At 45.1% G+C, this 19754-nt stretch overlaps 2 protein-coding genes across 2 annotated transcripts; one reads left to right on the top strand and one right to left on the bottom strand.

Annotated features, from left to right (window-relative positions):
• Positions 1–1058: 1058 nt before the first annotated feature.
• LOC144324905 (sialic acid-binding Ig-like lectin 14) lies at positions 1059–2676 on the bottom strand. The gene is made up of 2 exons (XM_077932497.1): positions 2523–2676; positions 1059–2135 (listed from the first exon to the last, which is right to left on the bottom strand). The coding sequence occupies exons 1-2, from the start codon at positions 2674–2676 to the stop codon at positions 1621–1623; spliced, it is 669 nt and encodes a 222-aa protein (XP_077788623.1). The 3' UTR covers positions 1059–1620.
• A 14649-nt stretch (positions 2677–17325) lies between these two features.
• LOC114603485 (formyl peptide receptor 2-like) lies at positions 17326–18236 on the top strand. The gene has a single exon (XM_077932613.1). It carries the CDS (start codon positions 17326–17328, stop codon positions 18145–18147), a length of 822 nt encoding a protein of 273 aa, XP_077788739.1. The 3' UTR covers positions 18148–18236.
• Positions 18237–19754: the final 1518 nt, after the last annotated feature.

The raw sequence follows: 19754 nt of genomic DNA, 5'->3' as shown, positions 1-19754 counted from the left end.
TAAAAAAACAGACTAGGGCTGAGAGATATCTGGTATTCAACATTGTGATATATCAGCAGCTAAACATCACAATGTTCTGATATATCACGATGTCTGAAATTGGAGATTGGGCCTGGGGATGAGGGAAGGAGCAGCCGCATAGCCTGGATGGCTAGGGGGAGGAGAGGAAGCGGAGTCACCCCCACTGCATGGTTTGAGTGGGAGGGGGAGGGGGTGCATCAAGCCACAACCAGGGGGGCAGCCAGTGAAGAAGCACATCCACTGTGGCTGCTGCTGCTTTCCTGCTGACTAAGAAAAGCTGCTCCGAGTCAGTGCCAGGGGAAGGTAGTGCCACAATTCCTCGAAGTGAGAGCAGTCAGCTGCCCTGTTCTCCATCAGCATGAGGAGAAGGCAGCGCCTCGCAATCGGCTGCCCTGGTCTCCCTCGGTGTGAGGGAAGGCAGCTCAGATCAGCAGCGTGATCGGCTGAGATCATCCTGCGATTTGGGTGGTGCCTTGAAATCAGCTGCCCTGCTCTTCCTTGTATGGGGAGTGATATACTGCTACGTATTGCTGGGTCGAAATCGTTATTGTGGTGTGATTTCAAAACCAATTTTAAGCAATATATTGAAAAAAATTGCGGAGTACTAAAACAGACCATAAAATTTGTGAAATACTATGCAAAAATGACAAAAAATGAGTTGGGGAGGGGAGGCAAGGGATGGGGCCACGGAGGCCCTATGTATATTCTGCAGACCCCCAAGGGTCAATGGACTCCTAATTGGTAACCACTGATCTAAACTCAGGTTCAAGATTTGTTTCTCTCCAAAAGAAACCATGAGCTGTAGCATAGCTTGCTTTTTAGCTAACTGTTCATGGTTTGTTTGGGGCTCAGACATTAAGCTGAGGCTTAATCTCCTGTAAAACCACCTGCCCCACACCAGCAAGGGGAAGGTTCTCCACCTCCATGCTGAGCCAAATCAAGGCTCTGTGCAGAACAGCAGTAGGAGAAACAGCGGAGGAGCAAAGTGCCCCTCATTTAAGCCCTATGCCTCAACCCTCTGTGCACTCACCTTAAAACCAGTCAGCTATGGGAAAGTGACCTGGTTTGAGGCCTGGACAAAGATAAGAGGCACACCTGTTGCTCTGCCCACGTTTGCTTGAGGCTCCATCCATGTGTGCTTCTGGCCCTGCCCACCACTTGCATGTGGCCCCTGGAATGAGGCCCATGGATGAAAGAAATGTCCCCCACTCAAAGCACCCTCTGGTCCTAGAATTCAGGGTGCAGTGGATTGGGACAATGTTTCAGATCTGCACTGAGGCTGATTTCAAAGGTGGCAAAAGAATACCTCTCTGCTTCTCCTGCCATTGAGGAAGCTGTGGAGAGATGCTGGGGGAAGGAGAAGAAGCAGGTGATGGGATGCAGCTGGAAGTGAAGGAGAAAATGCCTCCAGTTTCCTGTTTCTCCAAATTGTCAGCACAGAATCCACCAGAGAGTTCTTCCCTCTGGTGAGCTGTGTAAAGTATTCAGACATTTGAAGATGCAAATGATCTAATTTTGATGTTACAATAATGAAGAGGAACAGGAAGCATGGAGCACTTGTACCTCCTGTCCCTTTGGCATCAGCATAATGTCCAGAGGTCAAGGCATATTTGTAGGCAGAGCCTTTCCCCCCTTTACAGCACGAAAGAGCACAAAACAATGTTCCCAGGAAGCAAATAAAGAAACAGGAAACCTCTTACCTGTCACAGAAACATGTGGTAAAATAAGAGAAAAACGATAGCTGAATCTTAAGATCTGTCCTTTCTCAATTCGAAAATAGTACTGCCCTTCATCCTCAAACTTAACATCATTGATGCTAAAGGAACAGTCACCTTCTGATGGATTTCCAGTCAACTGGAAACGATTCCCAGCAAATGAGGCAATGCTTTGATCCTTGTCATTACTGGCAACAATAATACCAGCAAAGTAATTCCGGGTGTAGTGAACCTGGGTGGACCTAGCACGGTCGTTCTTAATCCAGTAGACGTATAATTCCCCAGAGTACTGAGAAGTGGGATAAGTGAAGTTGCAGGGAATGTGAACGCAGAGACCTCTCTGCACGGTGACAGCCTCTAGCGCTTTAAGATCATATCCCGGGAGCTGACTCCGCAGACCTGCCAAAGGAAAGAAGGAAGGTGTTCACTGGTTTGTGGGTTGAAGCTTAGCGAAGACCAGTTTTGCAGCTGACCCTCTTGCCAGAATACTGTACACCTTGAGAAGAACATTCTGCACAGTCAACAACACCAAAACATCAAGGGTTGTTTGGAGCAGCGGCACCTGGGGATTGTGATGGGCCTCCAGTCCCAGGACTTCCCAACCACCCACCACAGTAGCAGGACCTCAGGGGGAAGCGTTTCCCTGGGCAAGAAGGAGGAGGACATTCAGGTGTGAGTTTCTAGCAGGTGCCACACACACGCTCGGTCAGAAGGAGGAAGGTGCTCTCAAGCCCCCTGACCAAGGATCCTGAACCCAGGGATATTCCAGTGCTCATTGGGTCTCACACTGGAGCTCTTCCTTCCATTTGTACTCAGGACTCATCATTTCCAAGTTTTCAAATTCTTCACTCTTAAAATAAACCATGAAGTGAGCAAAACCTATGAGGTGCATAGGAAGCAGGGCTGGCCTCAGGAGGTGGCATGGTTGGGTGTCTGTCATGAGCCCTTATCCCAGTAGGGACTCAATGATAAGAACCCTCTGGAGCTCCTGCAGTGAGAGGGAGACTCTGTGAGGAAGGGGCATGTGTGGAGGGTGTCTTGTTCAAGGACCACCCAAAACCTGGACCTGATCAGAAGCTGCCTTATGCTGAGTCCATCCACTGGTCCATCTACTCTGATGGGTAGTGGCTTTCCAGGATCCCAGATAGGAACCTCCCCCAGCCCTTTCTGGAGATGCTGAGGGTTGAACCTGGATCTTTTTGCATGCAAATTGTTGTTGTTGCTGTTTGTTGTTGTTGTTGTTGCTGCTGTTTATTTATACCCTGCCTTTTTTGCCTGACAGGTACTCAAGGTGGCTTACAGATAAAAATACAGTGGACGCTTGGGTTGCGAACGTGATCCGTGCGGGATGCATGTTCACAACCTGCAGCGGCACATCTGCGCACACGCAGGTTGCAATTCAGCACTTCTGCACATGTGCGACAGCCGAAACCCGGAAGTAACCCATTCTGGTACTTCCAGGTTTTGGCGGGTCTGTAACCCGAAAAAACGCAAGCTGAAGCGTCTGTAACCTGAGGTATGACCGTATAAACAGCTGAGGGGAAAACAGTCACTAAAAAACGATTAAACATTGGTAGAATCAAAACTACACACATACACTTGAAACATACATATAATTACAATGAAAACAGCACAGCACCATCCCTTTCATTAAAAAAACTGTCAGTTTCCAAAAGGAAGTTCTCCTCCACTGAGCCACGGCCTTTCCCTCTTGGGACACAGCACTCAGAAGAGCAAATTTTCTCATTTCTGCACACCAGGGATGGATAATATGTGGCTGCAGGTTCCCCAGTCACCATATCTACCTTTGCAGAGAAAGGCAAGAATCAACAGTATCACTGTCACCATGGATGAGGCTGGGTTCTTCACCTCCCAGGTGAAGCTCATGAGTCCTCTGGTGTTTCTACCTCTTGGCATCTTTTCTGAACTGGAGGCTTGTTTCTGAGGATGGAGCTCTGGGGGAAAGAAATAAGAGAAGAGGCGCATGAGGCACTAAGTGAGCAGTGCAGGCTGAAGCAGGGAGGGTGCTTGGAACTCATAGATTCTGGAAGAATAAAAAATATGCAAGCAGTGTTCGCCACAAAGTCTCCCATTCCAATTCGACCATCTACCATGAATTCAGACTCCAGGGTCATAAGGGCCTCTAGCCGCAGCCTCACTTTTCCTGTTCATAATGCAGGGTTAAATTAGCCAAGGGGTTGGACACCTCAAGCCATGGGGGGAGGGGGCCAAATGTGGCCCTCCAGTCCTCTGTATCTGGCCCTTGAAATTTTTACTAGGCTACACACCTTTTCACTTCGCATCCTTCTTGAGAATTAGCTTGCCTGGAATGTGCCCCCTTTTGCTTTCCTGGATTGAAGAGAAATGTGCATGGAATGGTAGTGGCTATAGAAACATCTGGTTTTTTGCTGTACAAAGGTAAGAATTTTGTCAGTTGCTCCACCCACTCTGATCTTGTCCACTGCTGGCATATGAGCCCAGGAAGCTTGTCCATGAGGGAGTGTGGGAGAGCTGAGGGAGTCTCCATACTGGTACACACACACACACACACACACACACACACACAGAGAGAGAGAGAGAGAGTGGAGCCAGTCGCTTTCCACAGGCACCCAGGCACCCATAGAGTCATGTTCCTGAGATATATCACACAGGAATGCAAAGGAAGCTCACACCCTGGTGAGAGGGCCACTGTGGAATCTGAGCTAAGGAGCCAAGTGCATCTGTTTGTGTGTGTTTGTTGGGCAGCAATGAATGGAGAAGAAGGAGAAGACTGAAGAGAAAGGAGGACCCAATTGCCGCCCCTCCCTTTGATAGTTCCATGTTGTTTCCACAGGTGAAATTTCTCATCTCAGGTTGCTATTTGCCACCCTTGTGAGGCAAATAGCAGCTTGTGGGGGAGGATGAGCCCTCACTGATGTGGACATGTGGAGAACTAAAGACTGGGGAAATGAGACACTGAGAGAAACCAGGGGGAGTGCTCCGGCAGGGAGCTTGAAAGTGGAGGCCTGTACCTAGAAACACAGCACAAAAACCATGGATGAATCCCTTGCTGTGTGTAGCTGCACCTGCAGAATAAATGCAAGAAACAAGAAAACTACCCCTCCCAGAACCTTCCCATTCTTGCCTGAGTTTTGTTCTGCAATAGTCACCCTTGGGAAAAACAGCCTCTTTTGCTCCTTTCTCTGAGAGTGGGAGAGAGAGAAAAAGAGATACAGAAAGAAAGCTGCCTTTAACACCAGGACAAGCCCAAGACATTTTGATATTTGAGGTGGAGCAGGAACTGGCACACACACACATACACCAAAAAAACAAAAACAAAAAAACAAGGTGCATAGTATTAAAGGCCAGTCAAATTATTTTGACACAACACCTTAAATCGGCTTTCTGCCTGAAGCAGCTCCCTCACTCTGCCCAATAGTAGGGTTGGCTCTGCTCACCAACCCTCAAAAGAACCTCCCAAACATCTGCTTACTAAGCCTCTTCTTGTGAACTGTGAATCCTCAGAATGATAGCTTACCCCTCACAGAGCTACAATTGAGAGCAGCTTTAAAAAATGACATTTCCTGGGATACTTTTGGGGGTGCTTTAAGTGTGTGGTGTGTATGCAGCCTTTGATTCAGGTTCAGTTTCTGGCTTAGCAGACATACCTCTAGACAGACTCAGAATTCCCTTTTCTCTCCTCACCTCTCCGATTCAACTTGAAGCAGTGAGCGAGGAACCTCCTTGTTGCTTCTGCCTTTCTGTCTGTGGTGCTGAACCTCTGGGAGAACTTCACTAAATTTAGAAGGGAATTAGATAATAGGAACCAGAAAAGCAGAAGTCTCAGAAGATAGGTTAGTCAAACAGGATGTAAGCAGAATTAGATTCTCAGGCACCTTCCCCTTCTATTGTTATGGGAAATCATTTACAAAAATCTGCATGGAATGAATTTGTGACTTGGGGGCAATGTCCCACAGGGTCTTTTCTGTCCTAGCACCTGGGATGTAGCAAATTATTTTCTTCCATGGAGGTGGTATTTCACTAGCAATGGTGCCCCACATCCTGGTTTTCTGCTACTTAAATTGATTTTGGAATGTTCTTTAGATTTTTAAACAGAGCTTGGCTCTCAGCTTTTTAAAAATGATTGTTTTGATCTTCTTCTGTTAATTGGAATTATTGTTCAATTCATTTGGAGTTAGCCAAGGTAACAGTGGGGAAATGTGGTCAGTGTTTTGGGCTCCAACTGGATAAAAGTCCTAGTTCTACTTCTGACTTCTCCCTGTCTTCTGCCTCTTTGATTCTTTTCACACAGGAGAAAATGGTAACAGTTTTGAGGCGGCAACAACAACAACCTGTCAGCATTAAGCTGTTTATTGGGCTTCTGCACACAACATAAAAAGGGAAATGGGCTTCAAGATAGACAGGGTCAAGTAAAACAAAACAACCTCTGACCTTGCCATCCATGGCTGCCCCAAGACATTTGTCTGCCTGAAGAAAAGAGCAAGATTTCTTCCCCACCAGCACCCCATGCTCTTGTTCCACAAACAGAAGCTGACCTGACTGGCAGTCAGGTCTTACTTCAGCACTGGGGATGGGACAGCAACTACCCCAGTACAGTCATAGCTCTTGTTACGTTCGGTTCAGGTTACGTCTTTTCAGGTTGTGTCCCACGGTGACCCGGAAGTGCTGGAAAGGGTTTCGCCACTCGCACATGCACAGATGCGCAAAATGACATCATGTACATGCACAGAAGCATCAAATCGTGACCCGCATGTGCGTAGACGTGGGTTGCGTTCCTTTCAGGTTGCGAATGGGGCTCCAGAACGGATCCCGTTCGCAACCAGAGGTACCACTGTACTCGAAGGCAGCAGGCTAACTTAAGGAGCATAGGACACACTTCAGAGAAGAATCCTAGATCAATGGCAGAACATCTGCTTAGCATAGAGTAGGTTCAGTCCCCAGCATTTCATCATAGGGCTGGGAATGCTCCCTGTCTGATTCACTGCAGAGCAGTTGCCAGTCTGTGTAGACAATATGATGCAGGAAAATATTTCCTATATTCCTCTGCATGGAAGCTTTTCCTCCAGCATCACTTGCTGCTCTGCCTGCCATCTATTGGCTACATACTCAAAAGAATTCCACCAGCATGTATCAATTGAGTTGATCTGGCATGTAGAAAGGCGGTGGGATTGCATGGCCTGGGCTGGCTGCCTCTCTGCACATCGCAGTCATGCCTCCTGGGAGGAATTGAGAGAAGATGGCAAAGTGTGACAGCTGCTGGCCCAAGCCAGCAAGAAACAAGCACTGGAGGATCCCCAGGCAAGGATGGGAGAGAAACTGAGTACTGCCAATTTCGCACTTTCTTAAACAATATGCAAATCGAAATGCAACTGTCCTTCAAATTCTTATTTCCCCAAATGTTGCAATGCAGTTCTCCAACTGAATGTGGATGTGAAAGCATTAAAGGAGACTCCTTGCCAAAATGTGCATTAGGCCACATGGCGCACAAAAGGAGGAATGCACTCTAAATTACTGACAAATTTTCTCAAGGACTTAAAAAAGAAGAAGAAGAAGCCAACTGATGCCAAAAGAACTGGACAACTCAACATAAGACTGGCAAAGTGAGACATGGAACTGGACAAATGATTCCATTCCTGGCTCCAAACCAGCATAGTGAATGATCAAGAACAATAGGGGTTGCAGTCGAGGAACATCTAGAGCAGGGTTTCCCAAACTTGGGTCTCCCACCGTTTTTGGACTACAGGTCCCATCATCTCTAGCTAGCAGGACCAGTGGTCAGGGATAATGGGAACTGTAGTCCAAAAACAGCTGGAGACCCCTGTTTGGGAAACTCTGATTTAGAGGGTCAAATGTTTTTCATCCCAGTTATAATCCTAAAAGCTGTCCAAGGAACAATCAGCCTGGTTTGTTATAATGTCAAGGAAATACTTCAAAACAAGATAATTGAGTACTGCAGTCTTTGTCGACTTTAGGAAGAAGGATTCAGACATTAAAAACATCTTTTTTCTTCACTGTATGTTATCCATTACATCCACTACACCACAAACTCGCATCCAGAGTACTTCAAACTTTTTTTGTATTAAAATAAATAAATCCAGCTGATGTCTGTGTATGGAATAGCAGTGCTAATAATCCATGTTCTTCGTGTTTCATTTGAAATCAACATATTGTTGCTCTTTCCTTGCAAGGGCCAAAGACATCCAGGAGTGCACAGCCATGTGCGTGATGCTGCAGCCTCCACTGAGCAAAAGAACTACAGAAGATCCAGGCAACATCATCTTTGCTGCTTGCTTCTGCCCTCTTCTGTGAATTGAGCCTTCTTCTGGTTTGAACAGCAAAAGGCCAAGCATCTTATGTTGTCAAACAGGCATTTTGAAATGAGGACATCCACTTAAGTGGACTCAGACACTGAAAGGAAGAGGGTTTCATGCAGTAAAACCAAGGCATCTCTTTACAATAGAGCTTAGAAGTCCATGTCAAAAACGCTACAAATGCACAATCACACACACAGTGTTTAAAGAGTGGTAAACACTTTTCAATATATTGGTTGTATATGGAAGGGTTTGCATTCATGGTGGGACCAAGAGTAGCAATTTAGCCCCATTTGCTGTGATGCAAAACAGAAATAATTTGTCCAGAGGTGCAAATAAATAAATTTCCAAGTAAGGTTAGAAATATGAGCAGTGTGGTAAATGTACAGAATGATTTGGGTGGTATGAAAAGGATACGAAGCAAAAAAACAAAATAAATAAGGAACCATGGAGAGGTGGAGGCAGAGGTCTTTTGATACGAGACTTAACAAAAGAAATTGTAAGGTGTGTATATTAAGTCTGCGAAAACGCAATAATAATAATAATAATAATAATAATAATAATAATAATAATAATAATAATAATTGTTACTATTGTTGTTCTTTGTTATTATTGTTATTCCTGAATTCTGACTTTTGTCTGTTATTGGGGATCTCTGTTTTAATGGTGGTAATTTATCATGCTGGTGTCCTATCTTTGTATACCGCTTAAAGGTAAAGGTAAAGGGAGCCCTGACCATTAGGTCCAGTCGTGGCCGACTCTGGGGTTGCGGCGCTCATCTCACTTTACTGGCTGAGGGAGCTGGCATATAGCTTCCAGGTCATGTGGCCAGCATGACTAAGCTGCTTCTGGCGAACCAGAGCAGCGTACGGAAACACCGTTTACCTTCCCACCGGAGCAGTACCTATTTATCTACTTGCACTTTGACGTGCTTTCGAACTCCTAGGTTGGCAGGAGCAGGGACTGAGCAACGGGAGCTCACCCCGTTGCGGGGATTCAAACCGCCAACCTTCTGATTGGCAAGTCCTAGGCTCTGTGGTTTAACCCACAGCGCCACCCGCGTCCCTTGTATACCACTTAGAGGTTCTTAAATATGAAGCAGTTTAAAAACACTAAGAAATAAATAAGTGATATTCCTTCTCTCCAGCTCAAGGGGTTCTGGGAAAAATGTGTCTGCTTTTTCGTCCAAGCCCATCCTGTGTTTCAGCCCAAACTGATGAACCTTCATACGTTGTTGGACTTTAACTCCCATTATCTCTGCCTAATAAGTGTATCTGAGGCTCCAATACTTGGGCCACCTCACGAGAAGAGAAGACTCCCTGAAAAAGACCCTGATGTTGGGAAAGATGGAGGGCACAAGGAGAAGGGGATGACAGAGGCATAGCTGTCAACGTTTTCCTTTTTTTAAGGGAAATTCCCTTATTCCGAATAGGATTCCTCGCAAGAAAAGGGAAAAGTTGACAGCTATGAACAGAGGACGAGATGGTTGGACAGTGTTCTCGAAGCTACCAACATGAGTCTGACCAAACTGCGGGAGGCAGTGGAAGACAGGAGTGCCTGGTGTGCTCTGGTCCATGGGCTCATGAAGAGTCGGACACGACTAAACGACTAAACGACTAAACAACAACAATAAGTGTATCGTGACTCTAGAGTCGGACTAGCAGGCTATCCTTGGTCAGGAGTAGCAACCTACATTTGCCTCTGAGATTTTCAGCTGCTACAGGCAACAATGCATAGGAATTCAAGGTCAGGTCTGGGGGACTTACTTCTGGCAATTGGTTGAGTAGGAACTTTACTTTTTGAGGCTGCAAAATCTTTCATCCCAAGGCAGGTGATGTTCTGGCCATTGATCCAGGCTCTGTTTCCAGCACAGGAAGCTGGTCGCACCATTTTCCTGGACCTGAGGGGTTCTCAGGTGCTGTTTTCAAAGAGGGTCTCTCCATCCACTTGCTGCAGGCCTGGAGCACAGGGAGCAGGAGCAGAGGAGGCCATTCTCCTTACGCCAGCACACAGAATTTCTCTGGTTGCTGCTGAGCCTGGAACCACCCAGGAAGGAATAAAAAGCCAGGGCGAGTGATAAACCAGCTCTGGGGATAAAATATCAGGCAGCAGTTTCACAATGAATCAGTAGAGGATGCTGCAAAGTAACTGCAGTTAAACAGTGGCAAGATTGTCTCATAGAGCGACGCTGCTGTGATACCAGCTCCCTCTTAAAGAAGAACTGTATTTTTGTGCTAATAAACCAATTCATGCTGCCCATTGGTCAACAGAATCCCAGCTCTTGCAATTTGACAGAGGTGGTGGGCAGTAATAGGTACAGTCCTCTCCTGCTGAATTTCTGCCTGTAAATGCAAATATTAAAGTCCAAAGCACCCAACAAAAAGAAGAGGCCAGCAAATGTAATCTAGGGTAGAATCTACACACATATAAAAAACGCTGTGAAAATGCTTTTTTAAAAAAACGTTTTGAAAAATAATTGAATTTGTCATGGCTCAATTTTGCCATCTAGTGTCACATTTGTATATTGCACTTTACAACATTATCCCACGTGTCCTCGGGTAATGTTGGGACTTAGCATCTGTGGCCAGAATTCTGAAAACCCACAACCATAGGAGGGCTCTCTGGCAATGCCCAATTCTCCATTTTGTCAAGCACGCAGTGCCATCTTTCTTTTTCTAGAAAAATAGACCTGCTTAAGGTACATGTGTAAGAGGCTTGTTTATCATTATATTATGGGAATGATTCACGTCCACATGTGGCTGCATTGTTTTATTCTTTCCAGATGTCCCATGATCGTGTAATAAAGTAGTTGTGTTCTGTGTTACAAATTAAGCACTGCGAGCAGTTGTTCCTTTTTGTTTTCCAATGTATTTCTTATCAATAAAAATTTCGGCGTGGTGAGAACAGGTTTTTATTCTGGAAGTGGAGCCCAGAGGAAAAAGTTTGAGAACCAAAGTATTAGGGGGTTTGATGTGCTTCTACCCCGTCCTCATCCATTTCCCACCTATCTGCCTTCTGCCCTACAACTAAGTCCAGAGGGTAGCTCTGACCTTCCTCCTCCTTAGTCTCAGTATTGACTTTGTAGACAATTCTGAGCAAGACAGACCAATCTTGGTATAAGGCAACTTACCGGAAGAAGAAGAAATCAAGACAACAAACTTTTTAGAAAGGAATGGAAGTGGTTTATTGAATATTTAAAACCAAACTGTAAACAGATTAAGACATTGATGGGATTATGTATATAAATGAAAATTACAGATATTTTAGAAATAATAATAATAAATCTTGGTATAAGGCAGCTTTGAAAGTTCCATTTTTGCACTGCCATTTCCCTCTCTCTAGAGGAAATGAGAAAATACATCAAGGAAGCCATGAATCAGAAGATAAGTTTCTAAAGTCCAGATCTGGTGTGGCAGATTAATTGTGCACATTTGCACTGCTTTCTTGGTGGCAAGAAAGAATGATGGTAGATGTAGGAGAATATGAAGGAGAACTGGGAGATGCCTTCAGAACTGTCAAGACAAATTAGAGGGCAAATCTATCCATTGTTCCTAGCCATTATAGTTAAATGATCAGAGGCAGATTGCAGCAGAAGTGCCAGCATCTCTATGCTTGCTTTGTGATTGACTCTATAGCTATCCTGAAAGCATAGATGACATTGCATCAAAACCATTGTCATCCAACCTTTCCAGTGCATATCCCTGTCCCTTTCCTTAATGCTAAAAGCAATCCAATCATCCCTGATCATTGGCTGGGTGGGGACCCTGGGAATGACAGTTCAATGTCTGGGGACCCAAAGTTGAAGAACACTGATCTAGGAGACCTGGTCTGCGAACACACCTCAGGTCCAGTATACCTGAAGGAGCGTCTCCACCCCCATCATTCTGCCCGGACGCTGAGGTCCAGCGCCGAGGGCCTTCTGGCAGTTCCCTCATTGCGAGAAGCAAAGCTACAGGGAACCAGGCAGAGGGCCTTCTCGGTAGTGGCGCCCGCCCTGTGGAACGCCCTCCCACGAGATGTCAAAGCGATAAACAACTACCTGACATTCAGAAGACATCTTAAGGCAGCCCTGTTCAGGGAAGTTTTTAACATGTGATATTTTAGTGTATTTTTGGTTTCTATGGAAGCCGCCCAGAGTGGCTGGGGAGGCCCAGCCAGATGGGCGGGGTATAAATAATAAATTATTATTATTATTATTATTATTATTATTATTATTATTATTATTAGCTGCCTCTGGTGTCCAACCTGCATGATCCACCCCTAATCACTAGGCAACTTCAATAGGGGCACTTGGAGGGTCTGAAATGCAGCTGGAGTAGCAAACTCTGCAGAATGTTACATATAACATGAAACATGATACGAGCAAGACTTTGGTTCCATTACGTGTGGGGAACCTTTGGCCCTGCAGATGTTGCTGAACTACAACTCTATAATCTCTGGCCATTGCCTACGCTTGATGGGGCTGATGGGAGTTGTAGTTCAGCAACAACTGAAGGGCCAAAGGCTCCCCAACCCCGATTGCATCTCTCCAAAACCCACTGAGGCCATCTGAGCTCTTGTCTTGATTGCCAAGTGTTTTGCAGTCTCACTTCCTGTGTGTTATGCTGATCTTGTCAACATATCTTCTAGGAAATCCTCTAAGATACCAATCTACAAGAGTAAACCAAATGCTTAGAAAGTGGGCTCAGTGAGTTCCATCAGTGAGTTCCATCAGAAAAGAAGCAGTGAGGAGGGGGCACTGGATTCCTCCATTGCCTCTTTGAAAGGGAAACCTAGAATCACAGAATCACAGAGCTATAGTGTTGAAAGTGACCCTGAGGGTCATCTAGTTCAACCGCCTGCAATGCAGGAATCTCAACAAAATCATACAAAGCAGATGCCCACCCAACCTCTCCTTGAAAACCTCCAATGGAGGACAGTCCATAACCTGAGGGAGACCATTCCACTGTTGAACAGCTCTTACCAAGAGAAAGTTCTCCCTAATGTTTAAGGAAATTCTTCCGGATTGAAGGTGAAATGGTGGTGGGGAAAGGAAGAAAGGTTCAGGATTGCTCTCCCATCAGTTTTCTGCTAGAAAGGTCCCTCCCAGCTCCTTTAAAGATTTGCCAACAAGCACCTATATTGGGGGGAAATGGGTCTGCCAGAGCCACAGGTAGTTCTGCCCTAGTGTGGGAACACAGTTGTCTCATTGTAATCAAAGTAGAACCAAACCAAACCAAACCTGCATTCTGGAATGATGACTTGATGGGTTGGAGAACATGCTGGATGCTGTGGAGAGAACAGAAACATAGGAATATTTTTCCTTCCTGTGATGATGCTGTGATTTGGGATTACACAACAACATTGATTGATAGCTAGCATAAGCTAATGGAGAATACTACTTTGTACTGTACCAGAGCAAAGGCCCATCTAGGGGGGTCAACTATTGTATGCTTCTTTATCCCAACAGCCCTACAACCAACACTGGGAGCAAACTGAAATATGCACTGTGCCTAGGAGAACTTAATTTGATCACAATTAAATTGAGACTGTGGCAGGGATGTTGAGTTTCTGAACCTCCAAAAGCTGCTGGACTTCAGCTCTCTTCATCCACCCTGACCATTTTCCAAGATGGCAGGAGCTAAGGTTAGGTAGGTTTGAATGGCATCTGAAGACCCAATGATTCCACTTCTATGGCTTCAACATCGGTCATCTTCTTCCCCTGCTCTCACCACCTCTGTGTAGCCTGATGAAGAGTTCTGGAGAAATCTTGCACATCATTTTCTGACATTTGGGTTGGCCTCTTACTCTAATGTGGATTTGGGAGGGTTTTCATAATGGGCCAACGTGGCTAACTTTGATTTTCATGTACACACCTCCCTCTTCCTGGACCAAGAACCAGACTTGAAATCAAAGTAGAGGAAATTCAGTCAGAATATGATAAAAATGCAGAAGAGGCAAATTTGAACACACTGAACAATTGTGTTCTCTTCCTTTGGGAAGAGAGAATGCTACTGAATTAATTAGAAAAGAAATGGGTTTATGAAATCCATATCATATTCCCCCCCTGACTTATTTCACTGAATAATCTGCCTGTGCACGTTCTGTTTAACTCAATATGACTTGCACAATTATGCAAGTGAAATCATTTTGAAATCTGTGGCTAGCTAGCCATGATGGCTCTTTTCTAACTCCAATGTTGGAGGCAGTATGCCTCTGAGTACCAGTTCTTAGGGATCACAAGTGGGGATCACTGCTACTGTGCTCAGGTCCTGGTTGCAGGATTCCCAAAAACATCTGTCTGGGCACTGAGAGAACAGGATGGTGGACTCCCTCAAACTGACAAAAGTGCTGGGCAGTGATCGATAAGAGCCTCACTTGCTTAATTCCTGCCTGCGCATGCAACTGTAAAAGGTACAAGAGTCCTACAATTAAAGAAGTCCGCAAATCTATTCTACGTTTCCTCAGGCAGGGCTAATGTCAGGGTTTAACATCTGTAGCCAGCATGCTGAAAACTCAGCATCCTTGGAGGGAACTCTGGCAATCTTGACTCACCAGGGAGAAGTGCCTCTCCCCTTATTGCCAGCCCATGCCTCAAAATCTGCTCAGGATGCTCTATTGATAGTCCTGCCCACCATCACATTTCTCTGGTTGTGGAATTCCCTCCCATGGGAGATACACTCGAAGACCCTCCAAGTGTCCCTATTTTCCAGGGACACTCCCAGATTTACAGAAGCCATCCTGGTTTCTGATTTGATCCCAAAATGTCCTGCCTTTCCTTCTCCATCAGAGAAATGATGGAGGGTATGGAGTTATCTGACCCCCGAGCCATCTGAAAGCAGCCATGTATGGGAAGTTTTTTAAGGTTTAATGTTTTATGATTTTTCATATATGTTGGAAGCTGCTCGGAGTGGCTAGGGCAACCCAGTCAGATGGGCGGGGGTATAAATAGTAAAATTATTACTATTTATATTGTTGCAGAACAGGACATCCCTATTTTCATCAGAGAAACATTGGAGAGTATGCACTCATCCCCCTTACTGACATCTCTTTGGCACCTGCTGAAAACATTTTCAATCCATCCACCACACATGTGCAAAGATGGGTGGCCATTTGAGCCTTTTCTATGCTTTATTCCTGTGGAATAATCGACTTCCATCAGCCTCAGCCAGCATAGCCAGCTGTACCAGATGATGGAAGCTGTAGCCCGGCAAACCCCTGCCCTGGTTGAGTTCAGTGCTGTTTCACCTCCCAACATTGTCCATCTCAAGGTTGCACTTTCCATAGTTGTGAAGGGAGTAGCTTCAATCTTGTGCCCCCTGGTATTGTTAGTCTACAACTCCCACCATCCCTGATCATTGGCTGTGTGTGTAGGACCCTGGGAGTGACAGTTCAATACCTGGGGACCCAAAGTTGAAGAACGCTGATCTAGGAGACCTGGTCTTCAAACACATATTAGCTGCCACTGGTGCCCAACTTGTGTGATTCACCCCTAATCACAAGGCAACTTCAATCCACTTGTCTAAAATTGTTGGGGTTTTTTGTGAACGGTCTGGCTCATTCAAAGATTGATTTCACACCCTAGCCACCCCTGCTGCCCAGCCTGAGTAGCCCACCCCTACTCAGTAGGTGACTTCTTTTGTCTCAAAAAATTGTTCAGTCGCGGAGAGGTTTCGTTTTTTAACATTCTGATTTGAACTTCAACATACCGAACTGATGTGGAGAAAGACCAGAAGGGCACAGAGTACTTTAGTTGGAACTAAATGACTCTTACACAATACTCTTTTTTTCCTGATAATGGATTCTCTGCCAATCCAATTTCCTTCTTGCAGACACGCTGAAATGTCTTGCATGCGTTACTCTCTGAAAGTAAAGCCTATATAAATATCTTCCAGAAAACTCCTCCAACAGTCTGCAGGAAGAAATCAAAGAGACTGAAGGACAACTCGTCTGGCTTAAAAGGTAAGCACACATAGCTTGAGAGGAGGGTGTCCAGTTTTCCCTAACACTGGATTCACTTCTTTAGCATGTAAATGACCAGGATATATCTATCAGGTGTATCCTTCACAAACATTGCATCTCTAAATTGGGAAAGCTACAAGGGCTAGATTTCTCTCTGGAATGCATGTGTTAAAGGCACAGGCCTTTGTGGCTGAATCTGCTTCCCCCAAGGAGTCCTGGGAATTGGGAACTGCACTTTGCTAAGGGGGCTGAGAGTTGTTATTAAGCACAACAGCTAAGAATGGGGAGAAATTGTATTCATTTCTCATTTGAACATTCATAATTTGAATTCATTTCATAATTTGAATATTCTGAAACAAGAGAACTGGAACACAGCTATCCTTTGCCATTTCCTTCAGCCAAATACTTTTGAAAAATGCATATGCTGAAACACAGTATACATTAAAACGTGTAGGGAGAAACATACAAAATGAAATTGCTTTGCAGAAAGGTGTATATATTATAATACATTTGTACAGAAATGTTGATGTATTTTCATGAGGGGTTTTTTTTTTAATTGCAAATTGATCTGGAAATGTGGGGAACTGAATTTAAGATTAGGGAAAAAATGAGAAACTGAAAAAATCCAAATGGAGAGATTTGCTCATCTTTAAAGGTAAAAGTAAAGGTAAAGGTACCCCTGCCCGTACGGGCCAGTCTTGCCAGACTCTAGGGTTGTGCGCTCATCTCACTCTATAGGCCGGGGGCCAGCGCTGTCCGCAGACACTTCCGGGTCACGTGGCCAGCGTGACAAGCTGCATCTGGCGAGCCAGCGCAGCACACGGAACGCCGTTTACCTTCCCGCTGGTAAGCGGTCCCTATTTATCTACTTGCACCCGAAGGTGCTTTCGAACTGCTAGGTTGGCAGGCGCTGGGACCGAACGACAGGAGCGCACCCTGCTGCGGGGATTCGAACCACCGACCTTTCGATTGGCAAGTCCTAGGCGCTGAGGCTTTAACCCACAGCGCCACCCGTGTCCCTTTGCTCATCTTTAGCAATAGCTAAATGGGGACCTCATATTTAGAGGCAGGATATTTCTCCATTCCATATTCTTGGGGACAAATAACGTGGCGCGTTCCTTATCTGCCCTGCTTGTGAGCTGCCACATGCATCTGGCTGGGCTACTGTGATAAACAGGAGGATGAGCAAGATGGACCAGCACATTAGTTCTTATTTTCTTATTATTTTGTTTCAGCAAGGAAAAGAAGGAGAAGAGTAGACTCTCACACAGAACGGAATGATGAGTGTAACTGAACGAACAGCTCATAGCAATTCAAATGATGACCTTGAGAGCAGGATGAATATTTTCACTATAGTAGCCTACAGCCTTATCTTCCTGTTGGGGGTCACTGGGAATGGGCTGGTCATTTTCATCACCGGCTTCCGTATGAAGAGGACAGTCAACACTGTCTGGTTCCTCAACTTGGCCATTGCTGATTTCACATTCACCTTCTCCCTGCCCCTGATAATTACCAATTTAGTCCTGGAAGAGTGGCCATTTGGCCACCTGATGTGCAAGATCGGAAGCACCCTTAGCTACCTCAACCTTTATGCCAGCATTTACCTCCTCATGGTCATCTGCCTTGATCGATGTCTTTCCACACTGTGGCCGGTGTGGGCTCATAATCACCGCACCCCTCAGCGAGCTTCCACTGTAGCCTTCGGAGTTTGGATCTTGGCTTTGGTGCTATGTTCACCACACTTCTATTTCAGTGGAGAGGTTCCAAATGGCAAGAAGGGGTGTGTCCCTGATTATGGCAACACTCAGGAACAAAAGAAGTTCACTCACAAAGCAATGACCACCAGTCAATTCATCTTTGCCTTCGTCATCCCCTTCAGTGTCATTGTCGTTTGCTATGGGGCAGTTGTTCTGAAAATGAGGAGGAACCAGTTGAGCCAATCAAACAAACCCATCAAGGTCATCACAGCAGTGACTGCGGCCTTTTTTGTCTGCTGGCTACCCTCTCATATCCTCTCTTTCTACAAGAAAGAACCAGGAAGCCTGGAATCGCAGTCAGAGCTTTTTATTATTGGTGAACGTTTGGCATACTGCTTGGCTTTCATCAACAGCTGCCTCAACCCCATCTTGTTTGCCTTCATGGGTTATGATTTCAGGTAGAAGCTGAGGTACTCACTCTTCTCCTCATTTGAAAATGCCTTTGCTGAGGACAGTGCCCAGAACACAGGAAGCTCCAATATCAAATCATCAGCTTCACTGAAGCTCCAGTAAGTAAATACAGTGGTACCTCGGGTTACAGACGCTTCAGGTTACAGACGCTTCAGGTTACAGACCCTGCCATCCCAGAAATAGTACCTCGAGTTAAGAAATTTGCTTCAGGATGAGAACAGAAATTGTACAACGATGGCGCAGCAGCAGCGGGAGGCGCCGTTTGCTAAAGTGGTACCTCAGGTTAAGAACAGTTTCAGGTTAAGAACAGACCTCCAGAACGAATTAAGTTCTTAACCCGAGGTACCACTGTATTGTTGTGTTCAGCACATTCACTCCAAATCTGCTCTTCTGCATTTCCCCCATATTCTGAATTAATTGCTTCTACCTTGATATTAGCCCCAGTTATTGATCCAGGAAGAGATAGCTATGTATACGGGAAAAACAAAGTTAGCCATGTTGGCCCATTAACAAAATCCCCAATCCCACAAGAGGGATTGTGGGACCTTTATTAGGCCCACTGAAATGTAAAAAATAAAAAATAAATGAAATAGTGTGCAAGGTTTAGAGTTCTTCAGAACTCTTCATCAGGCAAGATAGTAAATGAACTGACCCCCAAACCTAGGAGATAAATAACTATACAACTTTTAGAAGACATCTGTAGGCAGCCCTGTATATTGAAGCTTTTGATGCTATTGTTATTGTTTTGCTGGTATTGTCTTACTTATTTATTTGTTTTTATCCTGTGTTTTATTCTGTGAACCACCCTGACATCTTATGATGAAGGGCAGTATATAAATCTAATAAATAAATAAATAATGTTTGATGCTTTTTTATGTTTTTATATGTGCTGGAAGCCACTCAAGGTGGCTGGGGCAACCCAGCCAGATGGGCAGGGAATAAATAATAAAATGGTTTTTGTTGTTGTTTTTATTGTTAATAATGCAACGATTCCTGGGTTCCCTTCAGTCTGGAGCAGCAACCTATATTTGCCTCTTTGAGGTTTCCAAATGCTGCAGGCAATGATTCAGGTTCAGCTCTGGGGGACTTACCTATTGCAATTTGCAGATGGGTAGCCGTGTTGGTCTGCCATAGTCAAAACAAAAAAAAATCCTTCCAGTAGCACCTTAAAGACCAACTAAGTTAGTTCTTGGTATCTGAAGAAGTGTGCATGCACACGAAAGCTCATACCAAGAACTAACTTAGTTGGTCTTTAAGGTGCTACTGGAAGGAATTTTTTTTTGTTTTGACTATTGCAATTTGGTTGAGTAGGAACTTTAAACTGTATGCCAGCACCTCTGTGCTCGCCTGTGAGTGACTCTATAGCTATCCTGAAACCATAGATGACATTGCATCAAAACCATTGTCATCCAACCTATCCAGTGCATATCCCTCTCCTTTTCCTTAATGCAAGCATGGCCAAACGTGGCCCTCCAGCTGTTTTGGGACTACAATACCCATCATCCCTGACCACTGGTCCTGTTAGCTAGGGATGATGGGGGTTGTAGTCCCAAAACAGCTGAGGTGCCTTTGGAGCCAGCCCTGCTGACTGATAGCCA

The sequence above is a fragment of the Podarcis muralis genome, chromosome 7, assembly GCF_964188315.1.
Source record: "Podarcis muralis chromosome 7, rPodMur119.hap1.1, whole genome shotgun sequence".
NCBI lineage: Eukaryota > Metazoa > Chordata > Lepidosauria > Squamata > Lacertidae > Podarcis > Podarcis muralis.
Note: the sequence above shows the minus strand (reverse complement) of the source record. Positions and strands in the feature narration are given on the sequence as shown.